This window comes from Trichechus manatus, unplaced genomic scaffold, assembly GCF_000243295.1.
Source record: "Trichechus manatus latirostris isolate Lorelei unplaced genomic scaffold, TriManLat1.0 scaffold00024, whole genome shotgun sequence".
In the NCBI taxonomy this organism is placed as follows: domain Eukaryota; kingdom Metazoa; phylum Chordata; class Mammalia; order Sirenia; family Trichechidae; genus Trichechus; species Trichechus manatus.
In genome coordinates this window covers 409,459-426,470 of record NW_004443960.1, presented here as the reverse complement: position 1 = coordinate 426,470, position 17,012 = coordinate 409,459, and the positions used below count along the sequence as shown (strand labels likewise).

General features: G+C 65.5%; 2 protein-coding genes across 2 annotated transcripts in view; both read right to left on the bottom strand.

The window, feature by feature from the left end:
• The window catches only part of PIGQ (phosphatidylinositol glycan anchor biosynthesis class Q), a 7,493-nt gene extending 2,835 nt beyond the window's left edge, over positions 1-4,658 (bottom strand). Inside the window, exons 1-5 of the mRNA XM_004373130.2 lie at positions 3,823-4,658; positions 2,062-2,193; positions 1,859-1,979; positions 348-474; positions 90-243 (exon numbers count right to left, since the gene is read on the bottom strand). Of these exons, the coding sequence (XP_004373187.1) occupies positions 90-243; positions 348-474; positions 1,859-1,979; positions 2,062-2,193; positions 3,823-4,505 (1,217 nt within the window). The 5' untranslated portion in view covers positions 4,506-4,658. The remainder of the gene's footprint in view (positions 1-89; positions 244-347; positions 475-1,858; positions 1,980-2,061; positions 2,194-3,822) is intronic.
• Positions 4,659-12,344: 7,686 nt separating this feature from the next.
• Positions 12,345-14,207, bottom strand: PRR35 (proline rich 35). Its single transcript, XM_004373363.1, has 2 exons — positions 13,207-14,207; positions 12,345-12,951 (listed from the first exon to the last, which is right to left on the bottom strand). The coding sequence occupies exons 1-2, from the start codon at positions 14,205-14,207 to the stop codon at positions 12,345-12,347; spliced, it is 1,608 nt and encodes a 535-aa protein (XP_004373420.1).
• Between the last annotated feature and the right edge of the window lie 2,805 nt (positions 14,208-17,012).

Sequence of the window (17,012 nt, the reverse complement as noted above, 5' to 3'; positions counted from 1 at the left end):
CGGGGCGGACAGTCGGGGCGGGGGCAGTCGGGGGGCGGATGGTCAGGGGGCCGACGGTCAGGGGTGCGGGAGGGCTGGGGGAACGCCACCTGGCGCCATAGACGTAGAAGCAGTAGATGTGGAAAGTGAGGAGGGCGATGATGTCCGACAGGAGGGACACGGCAACCGTGAGGCCCAGGCAGGCGGAGAGGCCCACGTGCCACAGGATGCGCTCAATGAACGGTGACATGAGATGGATGTAGCCTGTGGGGGACGGCTGGCCTCAGCAGTCCTGCCCCATCCTCCCGGAGGACGGACAGGGCGAGGGCACAGCCAGCCCCCCGCCCCCACACACACCGTGCACTCACTGATCCACAGGTGGATGTGGTAGAGGAAGAAGCGGCCCAGCACCTGGTCCAGTGCCCGGTTCATCTTGAGCCCGGCAGGCGCGCCCATTAGCCACTGCAGCAGGTGCTGAAGCTCCTCGGCCACGCGCTGCAATCACAGGGCGCGTGGGTGGCAGCCGGGTGACTGCACCTCCCATCCACCCTGACCTGTTCCCTCTGTGGTCAAGCAGCCCCTCCTGCACAGTGGGGCTTCTGGAGCTCGGGGGATGACATGGTCGGTAGAGCCTTCCAGACCCCAGTTGTAACCAGGAGACCACAACTGGGACCGAGAGTGCCCCTGGCCTGCTGGACACGTTGCCTGAGTGCATCCTGCTCCTCCCCGCTCACCCTCAGGCCACTGGACTCAGGGACGCTGGGCCAGATGCTCGGCCTGGACAGCCCACTCCCAGCCAGCCTCCTCTGCTGGCCCTGTGACCTCACCCTGCAGAGGCCCCGGGTGGTGATCAAGGGCCCAGGTAGCAGGCGGGAGGGTGGGACTCCCCTGGGGACAGGCAGGGACTTCAAAGTTGAGACCCTCGCAGCAAGTGGGAGCCGTGGAGGCTGCCCGGGAGGAAGGCCAGTACCGAGAGGCCCAAGCAAGCTCTCTGTCACCAACCTGGGGCTGCAGGAGTAAGCTCCCCACCCACACCTGAGCCGCCCGCCTCCACCGCCCAGTTGGTCCCGACTGCGCCGAGGCCTCACAGCCACATTGGACACAGCCCTCACGGCCGAGAAGAGGACAGAACGTTCTTTATAAATAGCGCCTGTTTAATATTTAAAAGGTGAGAGCCAGGCAGCAGACAGAGGCTTTCATTTTTAAATTAAATATTTATGTTTCTGAGCAATTTTGCAAAAGGAAGTCCAGACGATGCGGCCCGACACCGAGCGCGGGTGAGCAGGGTGGGCCCGCCAAGCCCCTCCCCAGCCCTCCTCACTCCTGGGTGGGCCCCTGAGCTTTGTGGGGGCTCACAGCCTGCGAGGGGCTGAGAAGCAGCCCCACACCCCACCCCACCCAACAGGCCCAGAGCACACCATAGCCCAGACAGAGTCTGGGAGACAGCTGCAGGCCAGAGAGGCCACCCTGAGCAGGAAAACAAGCTCCCAACAGAAGTGAGGGGTTTTTGGCTCTGAGGAAGGGAGACAGAGAAGCTGGCGGCTCTAAGGAGCTGTGGAAAGGCAGCGAGGTGGACGTGGGAGGCCTGAAACGGCAGCGTGGGCCCCCTACTGGGGGGTAGGCGAACCAGAACAGCAGAGACCTAAGGGGCAGGGAAGACAGCAGGAGCCCTGGACACAGAAGTTCTGTGACACTGACCCCAAACAGGGCCAGGCCAGGAGAGCAGCAAGATGGTTTCACTGGGGAGAGGCCTTCTCCAGGACAGGGGGGTGCAGGGGATTTGTCTGTGGCTCCCCAGGGCCGGGGGTCTAGGCCAAGCGAGGCCCGTGCCCCTGATGGCAGACAGCTGACATGGCAAAAACCCCTATCCCCCACTCACATCGGCCACAGGGATGAGGGCGTCAGCTAGCTGCCCAATGCGGTCCTTCCCATGGAGCCAGGTCAGCAGCGCCAGGCCCAGGGCCACATCCAGCAGCACTGAGATGAGCACGTTGGCCTTCCTGGGGGTCAGATGGACAGTGAGAGCAGCCGGGGTCGGCGTGGGGCGGCCCCCTACCTCTCAGCCCGTGACGGGGGCCACACCTCATCAGCTGGGTGGGGTTTTCCGCCTTCTGGGTACTGAAGACGAGCGAGAGCTGCCCCAGCCGGTGCCGGACCTGCTCACAGGTGGACAGCTTGCTGCAGATGAAGGGCAGTGGCCACAGACGAAACAGCCTGTAGGTGAGAAGGGTTGGCCCCTGAGGCCCTCCTGCCACAGGGGAGCGAGCCAGCTCGAGGAGCAGACACCCCCTCGCCTCTGAGCACAGAGGAAGGGCCGTGCCGTGCTCAGCCCAAGGCCCAGGTGCCCCAAACCCTGAGGGCCATGTAGCCACGCACGGCCGGGGCAGTGAGGCAGGTGAGAGGGCACCCCACGGGCCAATGGGCAGGGACAAGTTGCCACCAGGCTCCCCCAAGCCCCACCTCACCATGCATCAGCCCCACTCCCTCCCAAAGTGACAGACCCCTGACTATACTTCCCGCCACCAGCCAGTCCCAGGTCTAATGCCAAGGGCACTCCGGAGGAGAAAACAACGCCGCCCCTGCTGATGGGGCCCCAGAAGGCTCGGCTAGCCCCCCAGGAGATAGGACCTTGCAGGGCAGGCGAAGCAGAGGCCGCCCCACCCCAGACACGCAGATGTCGGGGGGAGGTCTCCGGGGCGAGGGCAAAGAGCGTGATGGTCTGCAGCCATGTTCACAGCCTCACTGCAAATTCAGAGCCTGGCTGGAGGCAGAGGAACCTATAGGACGCAGAACACGCAGCACCTCCAACTCACCTCGGGAAGGAGGGGGAGGCCTTCACCTTGGAAGACTTTAAAGGCTTCGTCTTTGGCAGAGCGGCTTTGAACCAGCTCCAGGAAAGAAAGTGTGCAGCGACCCCCACCCCTCAACTCCAACCACAAGGAAGCCGGCCAGTACAAGACCGCCGAGACCCTCACCACGGCCATGGGCTGCTCTGTCCTGGTGCCTGGGGAGGGCACAAAGCCATGGGCACAGGGGCTGTGTTCCTGTGCAGACAGCCCACCACACTGAACGGCACAGTGCTGGGGGCTCATCAACGTTCTGTGCACATGAGCGGTGCTAGCCTTTCCCGGGCCCTCGGAGAAGCTGACAAAAGCTGACGACCTTCTCCCGCAAAAGCACCTCTGTACAGACACCCTCACGTGCACAGCCCTGAAGCCCCTCATGTCAGGCTCCTGGGTGACCCAGTCTCAGACGCCCCGCCCAGAGCAGCCGGGCTGTCTCTGGGACAGAGCCATGGCTCGTGGGGCCCGGCGCACACAGCCACAGCACACGGGGTCCCTGGAGGCAGGAGCTTGATGGGGCCAGGCCAGTCCCTATGGTCTGAGACCCCAGGACCTGGGAGGTGTCCTGCATCACAGCTGCTCCCCACAAGGGGCGCCATCAGACAAGAGGCCTGCAGCCCAGCCCAGAACCTCTGCTTGATGAGCAGAGCAGCCTGGCCAGTGGCTATTGATGACTACATGTCCCCCTGGCTACCACTGGGGACAAGTAAGCCCCAGGCAGGCAGACACTGTGTCCGCTGTCTGCCTTCTCTCTGGGAGCCCAAACCACAGAAGGCCCATCCCTATTCCCCTGGGTCTACCTACCTGCCTCTCCCTGGGAGTAAGAGGCCCCAGGCCACGGCCTCCACTGGGAAAGCCCCCCAGACCCAGCTGCTCACCGAGGAATAGCATGGCTGAGTCCTGCCTCCACGCCCTGCTGTGGACACCCGAGGCACCCATGCTTCTCAACATCCGCCCCCTGCCCTCCCTCGCTCCTCTCCGACAGGCCCCAAGCACCCACCGGCAAGCAGCCATGGCTGAGAGGAGTGACAGCAGGAAGCTGAGCAGCAGGCAAGCGGGCCCGGCGGCCTGCTTGGCCAGCTCCACGAGGACGCTGGCCTCCACACCCTCCGACTGCCAGTGGCTCAGCCGCACGGGCCCCTCATCAAACCTGTCACTGCTGAAGAGCGCCTTGCTGCGGGCCACTGTGTCAAAGACAGCGGCCAGGCCCCCGGCGCTGGCTGGGGCGTCCCCAGCCTGGTGGTCGGGCAGGGCAGCAGGCGGGTGCAGCTGGGACAGCAGCACCTGGCGCTGGTCATAGAAGACGAGCATGACCTGGTCCTCGCTGGGCACGCCGGGGGGTGTGGACCGCTGGATGGCCTTGCAGCTCCAGAAAGTGCTGCCCCGTTCACGGCACAGCTGCAGCCAGGGCTCGTGGAAGAAGATGACCCCCAGGCCCTCCAGGAAGCGGCCCAGGCCCTCCTCGGGCTCCTGCCGGCGGTGACACCAGGTGCCGAGCACGGCCACGCCCACCTGGCTGGCCTGCTGCACCTGGGCCAGGAGCTCCTTGACTCGGACGGGGATGAAGGGAAAGTGTACCACAGCCAGGACCACCGCACTGCTCTGCTCCGGGACCCACCGTCCCACCAGCAGCCCACTGTCCGCCGAGGTGCAGCACGTCGGGAAGAAGGCCTTGAGCACCATGCCGGGGACCCTGGAAGAGAGTGGGCTCACTCGCAGTGCTGCCACCACGGCAAGGGAAGAGCTGCTGAACCAGGCGGCAGCAAGGCAGCTGAATCCGGGGCCCCGACGGGCAGAGGCAGCCCCGAGGGCCACCGTCCACACAGCTGAGGGCCACCGCTGGGCCGGGCAGTTTGGGGTCACAGAGGCCGGCGGGTGGAGCCCTCGCCTGCTGACTGCACACAGGCCACGCTCCTCCGTGAGCCCACAGGGCACTGCCCCGCTGTGCCCCTGACTTGTGCCCCCACGTCAGTCCCCACCTGCACTCCAGGCTGCCCAGGACATGTGGCCAGTTGCCTTCCACGTGGCACACCCACCAAGGGCATGTCACAGGGGTGAGGGGAGGTCACGTGACTCGCTTAGCATCGCTTAATCAAAGTGTTTTGAGACCTAAAATGGGGCTTTTAATTTTTGCTTTTAAGGAGCCTGACAGTTTTTCCTGGGGAGCACCCAAAAGAAGGCACAAGCTCTTTAACAATTAAAGAAACGAAACTTAAGCTCTGAGGAACCCTGACTGCCTGACGAACAAGAATAAAGGTGGGAACCTAGTGCCCACTGCCCCCGGGCCCTGAGCCCCTGCCTGGTTAGCAGCCCCATCCAGGATCCAGGCCCACCCTCCACCCAACCTGCGTGGCCCGGGGGCAGTGCCCATCTTTGCCGGGAGCCCAGGTGTCCAGCAAGCACCTCCCTCAGTGCTTGGTCCTGCTATCTAGGACTTTTCCTAGAGCTCTGCGGAAGTGGGGGTGGGAGGTCCCAGGGCCCCTGGAGGTGTGGGGAACGTGCGGTTCCTTCCGGCAGAGCTCCTGTGAGACACGCTCAGGCAGAGAAAACGCACCTCGTCTGGCCCGTGGCCTTTCAGCAGCAGTTGGGATGGCTGAATTCTGAAGGACCCTGAGCCTGTTCTTCCCAAGATGTGAACTTGTGGGGGACTGTGGGTTCCTGAAACCCCCTGAGCAAGCCCGTCTGCGTTGAGACAGCTGCCGCTGGGTGGGGTTCCTCCCCGAGGCAGAAGGAACCTCCAGCACAGCAGTGGGGGCCCACGCTCACCTGTGGATACGCTTTCCCTGGCACTGACTGCCCCCGTTTCACTGCACAACCCCAGACTAGTGCCCTGAGCAAAGACCCCTGGGTCGGACCTCCTACCTCAGGCTGCACCTGGCCTCCAACCCCAGTGCTCACGAGGCCCTCTGGGACAAGGGGACAGAGGGATACACGAGCACACACGCACTACACACACACTCCTGCGGGCCGGAGGGGCTCGGACAGGACCTCATACAGACACAAATACATGTGGCTTCAAAGGCCACTCCTGCGGCTGCCCTCCCCTGCAGGTAACTCAGACCAGGGCCTGGGAGGGTCTGGGCTCTACTAACCAGCTTGGGAGGGCCTCTCGCAGCTATAGGTTTTACAGGAAAGGGGTCCCTCTAGGTGGAGCTGCCCCAGTGACCGGAGATGGCAGACAATGGGGGGACTCCAGCAGGGAAACCACGAAGCCCGATACCAGCCCTTGGCCAAGCCCCTGTGGCCACCATCAAGGGCCAGCTTCCTTCCTGACCCCTTTCCAGGGCTCACAGGCCATCCCCCAGGGCCTGCCTTCCTGGGAGCCAAGTCAGAGGGATACAGCAATCCCAACCACAAGGGCAGCATGTCCCCCTGGGCGACCCCTCAGGGCCTGGGGCCCTAGCAGTCAACGACATCATCACAGCCTGCCTAAGGAACTTCTTGCACAGGAGCTAAGGAAAACTCCCTGTGGCTGTTGCTGGAAAAGAAATACAAACGTCCTTACGAGAATGCTGTGGGGGAGACTGGCTCTTCGGTGTAGTCACTGGGTTAAAACTCAGCAAGTAGTACAAGTGGGATTTGGACACTTTGTAGATGTTATGCTTCATCTAAAAAGTTTATCTAAAAAAAAAAGGCTCTTCGCATCTAAGGAAGGAGAAGGTTGGAGGGCAGAAGCTGACGTTCTTATCTGTGGGGCATCGAGAGACAAGTCTTAACATGTTATGGGGCAGATTCCCATCCCGCTCCAACCTCAACCTCTGGGAGTGGCTGAAGTACAAAAGGAGAGTCGGCTGGCCTGCCAGCCGCCGGCATCAGACAGAAACAGATGAAAGTGCAGGCGAGATCGATAGCAGAGGAGCGGGATGGGAGGGAGGGGGGCAGGAACCTGGGCAAAGCGAGCACCTTTCAACACTGTGATAGAAAGATACAAGCACCCGCCTGGAAAAGCCTCCTCTGGAGAAGGAGATCCCGTCAGACAGCCCACACCCCATCAGCCGGGTAGAGGTCGCCGGGTCCCCTCTCCCCCCAGAACCCCAAGTCAGTCTACCTTGTAAAGGAGGGGCGCACTTCCCTCTCCTCCTCCCTTAGAACGGATGCCGGGAAAAGCCCAGCTGCACTGGCCAGGGACCCCTCCCCTCCTCCCGGAAGCCCCCTGCCCACGGCCCCTCCACATCTCCCGGAATTCGTTTTTACCCGCGTTGTTTATGTTTCCAAAACAGACCACCTTGTTGCCTTCTGCAGACAGTGCCTTTCCCTCTCATTTCAGAAGGGGGGTGATTCTAGGATTGATTTTTGCCCTTTTTTCCCGCACGTCGGGGACAACCGTCAAGGGAGGACAGGCCGTCTCGCGGCCCCGAAAGCCCTTCCAGAGGGTCCACCGCGGGCAGACGGGCCCGGCTCCCCGAGAGCGCCCCCCGGCCGGGCCACGAACCCTCCCGGAGCGGGGAGGCTGGAGGGAAGCCCGCTCCCTCCTTCTCCAGCCTCAGGCCGGGCGGGCGGCGGGAGGTGACCACCTCATTTTACGGAGGGGACACAGGCCCGAGGGATGAACGGCCGGCCGGCTCCCGGAGAGGCCGCCGTGCGCCCGCCGAGGCCGGGGCGTCCGGGGCCCGCTGGCCCCAAGGTGACACCGCAGGGCCCGCCCACCCCCTCTGCTCACCGGCTGCTCCCCCGGGCTCCGCCCTCGGGCGGCGGGGTCGGAATGAGGTTGGGGACCGCGTTGAGCTGGCCCGGGCGGACGGCGGCGTTCGCGGGCCCCAGTCCCGCCGCGGCCCCGCCGCGGGACACGAGCCCCATTTCCGCCGGCTCCGCCGTTGCTGGGCGACGGTCCGGCCCCCAAAGGCGCCCGGGCAGCCCGCCGGCCCGCGCCGGAGCGTTCCGCGCGCGCAACGTTTCCGCCCCGTCCCCGCTTCCGTCTGGCGGGGCGACGCCGACCCTCTTCCCCAGCCCGCGGCCGCGACCCCGCGCTCCCGCCCCCGGCAGCCGCCGAACTCCCTGAGCCCCACTTCTGCGTCTGTTGCGCGAGTCGAATCTGACAATGAACAGAAAGGACATTCACTACAAAGTGGGGTCCCCTCATCTGTCCTTCAGAGAGGGAGTAGGTGAGCTTTGGGGGGTTGAGGGACTGATTGGTCCTGGCCTGGGGTCCATGACCCCAGGGCCCGCAGTTCCAGGCTGGCCCCAGGCTGGCCCCCTCCCACGCTGCTCCCTGCAGAAGGCCCCCCAAGTCCCCACAGCAGGGAAGGTGGGGCCTGATAAAACCCGCCCAGAGGCTGCGGCCGTCAGATTGTCAGGAGGGGCACACCGGCCCCTGCTGTTCTGGGTAACAGCACCCCAACTACAGCTGCAGCAACTAACATTCACTGAGCCCCACGGCATGCTTGCGTGGGCTGGCTGAGACGTACTGGGGGGCCTAGACCACAGCCCCCAGAGTCCTGACAGGCACAGACAGAAGCACCCTTTTCCGGCCTCAGGGGCAGGGGCAGAAGTAGGCATGGTCCCTCCCCACCCTTTCCCCCATAAAGACCCCTCACTGCAACCAGGAGCCTGGCTGGGCCCAGGACTCACCCCTACCCCTTTGGGGCCTCATTTCCCGGTGTAGAATGTGCCTCTTTTAAGCTGCAGGAATTTGTCTTCACAGGACACGTCTCCTGGACCTCGAGGCCGCCAGAACCCCCCCAGCCTCCACCTCCTTGCCTCGCCCCTGGGGGTGGGGGGCAGCTTGGAGCCCTTTGGCCACATGCCACCCCCGGGGCACCTCCACGGCCCCTGTGCCCTGCTGCCACCCCCCCTTACCTCCTCAGGGCTCAGAGAAGCTGCTGGAGGCTCGTCTGGCTCCGTGGGTACCTCTGAGATTGGAGCGCACTGAGGGCCTGCTCCCCCGCCTACAGCTGCCTGGCCCTCCCAGCTGCACCCTCCCTGCCTGGGTCTGTCTGATTAGGGGTGGGGCGGGGGTGGCTTGCCGCCCAGTCCCGGCATGCCAGGCCTGATGGGGAGCAACGTGGAGGGGACACAGGTTCTGAGGCTGTGGGCGGGGCGGGGAGGCTGCTGTGGTCGAGGTCTGAGTCCTCCTCGGTGAGGTGGGATGTGAGGTGCTCAGCAGTCACCTCTGATGCAGCCCTGGCTGTTCCTCCAGGGAGCTGGGGCCGGGGGCTGCTCTGAGCTGTACCCTCGTACGCCTTGCTGTAGCCGTCCCTGGCGTCCGCCACCATGAGCTGGCCCTGGGGTGCACAGGCCATGCCAGAGGGCTGCCCCAGCCCCTCGGACACCAGGCAGACGGGCGCCCGTCCACCATGATGACATCGGCCTCTGAGTTGGAGCACATGCCCGCTGGGCTGCCAAAGGCATGACCCATCCGGCCACCCAGGGAGCCCAGGGCTGAAGGGTCCTGCCAAACAGCTGCACATCCCACACTCCTCACTCACGGCGAGGCCCCCATCACGCCCTGGGCCCACCCAGCAGCCCAACACAGAGGTGGGCGCCAGTGTGAAGCTGCGCACAGTCCAGGCACATAGTCCGTCACGAGGAGGCAGCGGAGGGCGTCCACAGCCCTCAGGGAGACTGGCAGGTGCCCACGGTCACCCAGCAGCCCTGAGGGGCCCAGGTGGTGTGCTGGAGTAAGGTCATAGACCAAGGTCACTGACCACCACGAGCCCCGCAGCCGTCACAGCCACATCCTCTGGCACAAAGGGCCCAAACCCCGGCACACGGCAGGGCAGGCCTCAGACAGTTCGGCCCTCCAGGTCCAGCACACGGACATAGGGCGCAGCCCCCGCGATCAGGAAGAGCAGACCATCCGGGGAGCAGTGCAGGTCCCGGGGTCCCTCTGCGGCTCTCTCAGGCACCGGCATCTGCCCCAGCAGCTGGGGCCACCGGGCAAGGGCAGGGCCTCCAGGGCAGTCTAGCATGAGGTGCAGCCAGGGGCTGGAGGCAGGGCAGCCCAGGTGATTGGGGGGCAGGAGGCCAGAGGGCAGGCGAGCAGGCTCAGTCTTCTTGGAGCCGCTGGTGTGGCTGCTCGGCTGCCAGTTGGGGCTGCAAGGATGAGGTCAAGCCCTCACTGTGTGCCCAGCCACAGTCCTCTCGATGCCCTCCAGGGGGCCAGTGTCCTCCCCCTTTGACAAGGCTGGGGGGGGGTCCAAGCTAGAGCTGGAACTCAGCTCAGCCAGGTCCCAAGTTCCTGCCTGGTTCCCCAAACCAGCAGTCACCACGCCCAGAGGCCCCATTTCCCTAGATGTGGTCCTTGGAACAGACGGACGTTTGGAGGGGGGCTTTGAGTTCTATCTCTGAGCCCCAAGGCTTCTCTCAGCATCGAAGCATCCCAGGGGGGTGGTAGAGGTGACAAGTCGTGTGTCTCAAACTCATCCGCCCGTGGAACCCTTCCTTTGTGTAGAAAAACTGACTTTTCATGGGGTTGGCCCCAGCCCCTGCTCACCACCCACACACAGCTCCTCCATCTGGGCCCCTGCACCCAGGACCTCTGAGGCCGAGGCAGGGGACACATTCCCAGGCCTCCCCACCTGCCCCACTGGAGGGAATGGGAGGGGTCTCCTACTTGGGGCCAGCTCCCTCATCCCATCCCCAGGCTCCTAGGCTGCAACCTCTGTGGATGGAAACCGGAGCGAGGAAGGAGAGGAGCCGCCCAGCAGGTTCCCACAGGGACACAGTGGGGCACAGGGCACAGTGGGGGCAGGGGCAGGCTCCAGCTGCCACGTTGGGCTGCCACGTTTGAGCAGCTGCCCGAGGAAGCTGTAAAATGGAAATTGGATTGTGCCGCTCCGCTGCTTGTCCTCCAGGCCGTCAGTGCTGCCTCAGGGCCTTTGCACTGCCACACCCTCGGCCTGGACGGCTCCCTGCCCCCACGGCTGGATCCCACTGTGCCTGGGCCCCTGCAGATCCAATGAGATTCCACCCACCCCTGTGCACGGAGTGGCCCAAGCAGGACCCAGGTGCTTGAGCACCCAGGCTGGTGTGGGTCTGCACCCCAACCTGCCCACTGGTCACAGGTGGAGGCTCCAGGGGGGCTGTCTTGTGTCCCCCGGCTGGGGGACTGGGCAGGGGGCCTCTCTCTAAGAAGAGGGTCCTATGTCTGCATCTGTGACTGCTGCCGCAGCCCCCCAGGACCAGGCACACCTGTCTGCTCGGCCCCCTGCCTGCCAAGTGGGGGAACTGACCCCCAAGGCAGTGAGACACCGGGGTGTGGTAGATACATGGGCGCTGACGGGAGGCTGGGAGGGGTGGGTCCACTGAGACTCGGGGCCCGGGGATTCTCCCACACCCTGCTCTGTCCGCGTCCCTGCAGCCCACCGAGGAAGCCTCCAGATCGCCTGTGGGGGTGAGGTCAGCCTGGCGAGCACCCCAGCCGGCACCGCCCGTGGCCCTGTCTGCGGCCCACAGCCCCCCTCGCCTGACCACCCGGCACCCCAGCTTGGATGCCTCTGGGTGGGGGCAGGCACGATGCTATCACAGTTAATGGGGCGGTCGAAGTCCTGCGCGGACTGGCCCCAGCCCGGCCGGCCCAGCCCCAGCTCGGGGAGCGGGCACAGGCAGGAGACAGCCCCGGGGCCAGTCCCAGGTGGACTCAGTGAGTGTGGCCCAGCTCCCTGGGGACAGGGTGATCAACTGTGCCCCAGGGTCTCTGGGTGCCTCCCCAGCCCCCACCCCGTGGGAGCACCAGGCCTCCGGGCTGGGCTGGAGGTAGCCAGCTGTGAAGGCCACAGGTGCCTGGGGTGGCTGCAAGGGCTGGAGGGGGCCCAGCACAGCCACGATGGATGGAGCAGCCCAGGCCTCAGAGTGGGGGAGGCAGCACTTTGCACAAGGAGGCAGCTACCAGCTGGACTCAGACTTCAGGGTGACCCTGCCCTGCCAGCCGTGAGAGCTGGACGCATCCTTACCCTCCCACCGCACAGACAGACCAAGCCGTCCCAGCCAGTCCCCCAACCATGAAGGCCTGCAGGCCCTCGTGCTGGTCACTCAGGGAAATGCCCCTGCCCTCTCTGCTGATGCCCAGGCCGCAACCCCCGCCCCCAGGGCCCCAGAAGGACCCTGCCTGCAGGAAGCAGGTCAGAGAACCCAGAGTTGGGCTCCTGGTGGCCAGGGACCCCGCCACCCAGGGACCACGCCCACCTGGGGACACCCAAGGACCCTAACCACCCAGGGACACTGCCTGCCTGGGGACACTCAGGGACCCTGCCACCCAGGGACCCTGCCCACCTGGGGACACCACCCGCCTGGGTGCTATCGTGGGGGCACTGACAGGGGCACGTGTCCGGGCGGTGAAGGAAGAAGGTGAAAGGTGTGTGTGAAGTGGTTTCTATTTCAACATCCAGGACTGTCAGCAATAAATAACCGTGACCCCTCACGTCCCTGCCAGGCCCTACAGACAGGCGGGTCTGTCCAGGTGCATGCTGAGGCCAGACAGGTCCCCACGGGGGCTGCGGAGGGGGGAGCGGGGGCGGGGCTTAGAGGATCAGGGACAAGCGCTCTGAGGGCAGAGGTGAAGGGCAGGGGACGTCCAGGGCTGGGTCAGACCTCTGCACCCCGGGGGATCTGCAGGCCGGGGACATCCTCAGGGGTCTGGGAGCCCCCTGCTGCACCGCGGGTGCCCCAGCCACCACAGGTAGTGGCGTCCTCGGGGGCTGGCAAGGGGCGGCCCGGAGGCGGGACACTAGAGTCGGCCTCGCACTTGGTGGTGTGGCCAGAGAAGGGCTCAGCGGCTGCAGGGACCCCCTGGCGAAACGTAGGACCTGGCTCAGGTGGCCCCCAGGCCTCTGAGGGCGGTCTGGGCCCCTTGGCTGGCACCCGCTTCACAGAGAGGTCGAGGGGCCCGTCAGGCGGGCGCACAGCATGCTCCAGTGCTCGGTGGATATACAGCAGCTCCCGGCGGATCTTGCCCAGCTGCTCGCGAAGGGGGCGTGGGGCCAGGCCCCCCACAGGCGCCAGCTGCCCCAGGCACTGCTCCACACGCACATAGTCACCCAGGGCCCGAGTCAGGTCTTCACCCACGTGCCCCGGGCTGCCGGGCCCCAGGCCATGCGGCAGCTGGGAGAGGGAAGCCACGGGGCCCAGGGTCTCCGGGTCCAAGGGATCCTTGTCCTCAGTCCAGAGCATCGCAGGGGTGCCAGTAGGCAGGCTGGGAGTGAGGTGCTGGTCAGAAGGCCGCCCCAGCCCCTGCCTCCACTCCCCAGACTGGGACGGCTGCCAGGACCCCCTTGCCTACAGCCTGCTGCCCGACGCCCCAAGGAAGGGGGATAAAGCCTTGGCCTGAGGACCAGAGACCCAAATAGGCTGACTCCCCAGCCTCGGTTTCCCCTCTGTGGCTACACCCTGCCCCGGACTGTCCTCCTCGGGCCCTCTCCTCCCCAGAATCAGGGCCCTCAATACCCACCTGCTCTGGGAAGCAAACTTGGCTATGCTTGGAACCTTCCGGAACTCTAGCCTGCTTCCCGGGGGTGCCTTCCTCTTCGGATCCTCTTCAGCAGCCTGCTCCAGCTCCCCCTCCCGCCCTGGATCCCTGGGGGGGCCACGGGGCCAGACCCCCCCCACCCCAGCTACAGGCACCTTCAGCAGCCCGACGGCCAGAGTTCCAGGGGGTCCCCTGGGAGTTGCAGGGGGCTTGGTGGGGGTGGCCCTGCCTGCCGGCAGCCCCAGGCTATGTTCCAGGAGCAGAGGGTAGTAGAGGCGGGGGGCTAGGGCCGGGCGCTCAGGGGGCTGCGGGGCTGGGAAGGCAGGGGCCGGGGGCAACAGGGGGCCGGCCGAGGCCAGGAAGGGCATGTGGGCAGTGGCCAGGGAGGGCCCCAGGTAGGAGAAAAGCCCCGGGCCGAGCGGGTAGTTGACGCCCAGCAGGGACAGGTGGAGGTTCTGGGCCTCAGGGAACTCGCTGAGGGTGGGGGGCGGATAGCAGGGGACGCTGCCCTCAGGGCCCGCGGCAGCTACGTCTCCCACAGCCGTGCTCCTCGGGCTCCCGCCTGGCCCAGGCTTCTGTGACTCGCCCAGGAGCCCGCCAGGACCCAGACCCTTCCTGGAGGCCCTGGCGGCGGGGGGTGGAGTCTCCGGGGTGCCCTTGGCCCCCGGCTCGGGGCACCCGCCGCAGCGGCGCAGGGACGAGCTTTCGGTGCCACCGAGGCCGGGTGTGGTGGGGGCATCGGGGTCCCCGGGGCCGTGGGGGGGGCGGCGGCATGCCCAGTCTGGGGAGTCGAGCAGTAGGGAGAGGGAGTCCTTGCAGAGGCTGTACTTCATGTGGTTGTACAGATGTGACTTCTCCAGGCAGGTGAAGGGGCACTGGAAGCACTTGTAGTTGTACGGCTTGCCCCACGGGCGCGGGATGTAGTGCGGCTTCTTGGGCTTCCGTGCCCGCGCCCGAGCCCCCGCCGCTGCCTCTAGGGACATGGCAGCCTGCTAGCGGGCCCGTCTGGCCACCATGACCCCCTGGGGACAGGGACCGCAGTCAGTGTCCACCACCTCGGACGCTCCCGTGCCCCCCAGCCACTCCCGGTCCCCCAGGGTCACAGGTGTGGCAGAAGGGAACACAGGACCCCTGCCACGCCTGCCTCTCAGCTGCACCACAGTCACTTCTTAGTGACGGAGACGCCACCAGGCGTCCTGGCTGCCCCTGCAGGCCCGTTTCTGGGGTGACTCAATCCACGCCCATCTCCCCCCCCCGCCGCCCCAGGCTCCCCGCGAGCTTGTAGAGGGACATATGCGACCGGGGATGCTTGGCTGACAAAGGCCCTTCCGGGCCCGCTCCCCTAGAGGCCCCGCGCCGGCCCTCAAGTTCCCAGCCAGCCGGGAGGCCAGTGAGATAAAAGCAGCAAGATGAGAAACCAGTAGAAGGTTCTGACCTCCAAGAGGCAGCAGCTACGGCTGTGTGTGTGCGTGTGTGCGTGTGCGTGTGCGTGTGCGTGTGCGCGTGTGCGTGTGTGTGTGCGCGCGTGCGTGCGTGCGCGCGCGCGCACGTGTGTAGGTGTGTGCACACGTGTGTCTGTATGTGTTGTATGTTTACATGAGTACGTATGCACATGTTGTGTGTGTCTGTATGTACACACTGGTCACTGGTCCAACAAGGTGGGGTGGGCACTGGGGGGCTCTGCGGGGCTCGGCCACACATGGGGTGGCCAGGCTGTGGGGAGTGGACATCACAGCTCGGCCCCACGCATGGCCACCTGCTCAGCCCGGCTCCATCTGGGTGGCTTCAGGCAGGTCAGCGGCTGAGGCCTTCAGTGGACACGCTCGGCCAAGACCCTCCTCCCCGTGCCCGCCTGCCCTGCTCGAAGCTGGCTTCGTGCTCCATCTGGGCCACCACCTGGGTCACCCTCCTGCCCTAGTGTGAGCCTGCACAGGGCACAGTGTGTGTGTGTGGGGGGGGTGTTGGTGTGTGCACACAGGCGTGCAAGGCGTCTGCACACTGGCTCAGAACACTGCATCCAAGAGTGTGAGAGGCCAGGGAGTGCAGAGGGGCTGGGGCACACATACGCATGTGGCTCCCACCCCATCAGTACACATGGATAAACTCATCACAAATGCAGACGCAGGGACTCACTCACGGTTACGGACGCACACACCCAAGGACATGTAGACACACACACACACGCAGGGGCTCACACAGTCACGGACGCACATACCCAAGAACACATGCAGGGACTCACACAATCATGGACACACACACCCGAGGACACATACACACAGCGGCTCACACAGTCACGGACACACACGCCAAAGGACATGCAGACACACACAACCGAGCACACAGAGACACACAGACACACACGCCCGAGGACACATGGACACGCACCCGAGGACACACGGACACACACGCCCGAGGACACACGGACACACCCACACAGACACATGCATGAGGACACAGACACGCCTGAGAACACACAGACACACACGCCCGAGGACACACGGACACACACACCTGAGAACACACAGAGACACGCCCGAGGACACACGGACACACACACCCGAGGACACACAGACACACACGCCCGAGGACACACGGACACTGACACAAAGACTTGCACTCTCTCCCGAAACGCCCACAGGAGCCCCCACACCCTCACGTTCTGGTCCCGGGCTCATGGCAGCCAGCAGTAGGATCAAGTAGCCGGGGCTCGGGCCATTGTGGGCCCTGAAGGTGTATGACGACTGCTTTGCTGCCCCTGACCCCCAGGCACCTTGCTGTGGGGACAGCGGGGGCCGGAAGTGGAAGGCGGGGCAGGCAGGGCTTGTGGACTGGGTCTGCGGGTGTCTGCGCCCTGGAGTGCTGCAGGTGCGGTGGGGGTGGGGGGCTGGGGCTGGGCTGCAGGAAAGGGCTCAGGGCTCCTTGTGCGTGGGTATGGAGCAGCCCCCCACTCCCTGCCCCCCCAAGATGGGATGACAAATGGGTGTGTGGGCTCGGGCAATGGAGGCAGCTCTGCTGGGACCATCGATCATGCAGCCCTGGGAGTCGCACAGCTGTGCTGCCTGGTGCTGCCGCTGTCCCCTCCCGCCGGGCACTGGACACGGGAGGGGGCTCCTCCCAGGTCCTGGACTTGGGGTGGGGGCTCCTCTCTGGCCCCTGGACTCAGGGTGGGGGGCTGGGGCTCCTCCTGGGCTGGTGGCAGGTGCCACCTACAGCTCCCTGCTTGGATCAGGTACCCGGGGGAGGCACCTCTTCCGGGAACCTCATTCAGGCGCCATCTCAGCAGCTGCTGACCCCTGGGGACCCAGAGGACGCCCTGCACTCCCTGCCGCGTGTGCACAGAAGCGGGGACCCCAGAGGTACACCCACACGTGTGCACACATCCAGCCTGTGAGGGATGCTCCCAGGCAGCCTGCACCCGTGTGCCCCACATGCCGTCCAAACAGACCCTTCTCTGTCGGGGAGACATGCCCCAGGCCCCTCCCGGCTCCCCCAAGACGCGGGAGGAATCACATCCCACACGCCCCTGTCAGCCCCTGGGATTCGGGGAGCGCCCACACGGGAATGAAGTCGGGCCAGCGCGGACCTAACACCCCTGCCCCCATCTCCACCCCCATCTCCTCAGCCGCCCGCGCCCGCGCCCCCAAGGGTGCCTCCCCTACCGGGACCGGGCTGCTGCAGAAGGTGCCGGAGCCCAGAGGCGAGGACGCCGGGACGCGGGGGTCGGGGCTGCCCCGCTGCGCCTGGACCCGCCCCCGCCCCGTTCGGCGCCCAAACTTCGCGGACGAGCC

Coding starts and splice junctions, on each gene's coding strand:
- PRR35 (XM_004373363.1), bottom strand. CDS start 14,207: ATGTCCCTAGAGGCAGCGGCGGGGGCTCGGGCGCGGGCACGGAAGCCC. Junction 12,952..13,206: donor AAGTTTGCTTCCCAGAGCAG/GTGGGTATTGAG, acceptor CCTCACTCCCAG/CCTGCCTACTGGCACCCCTG.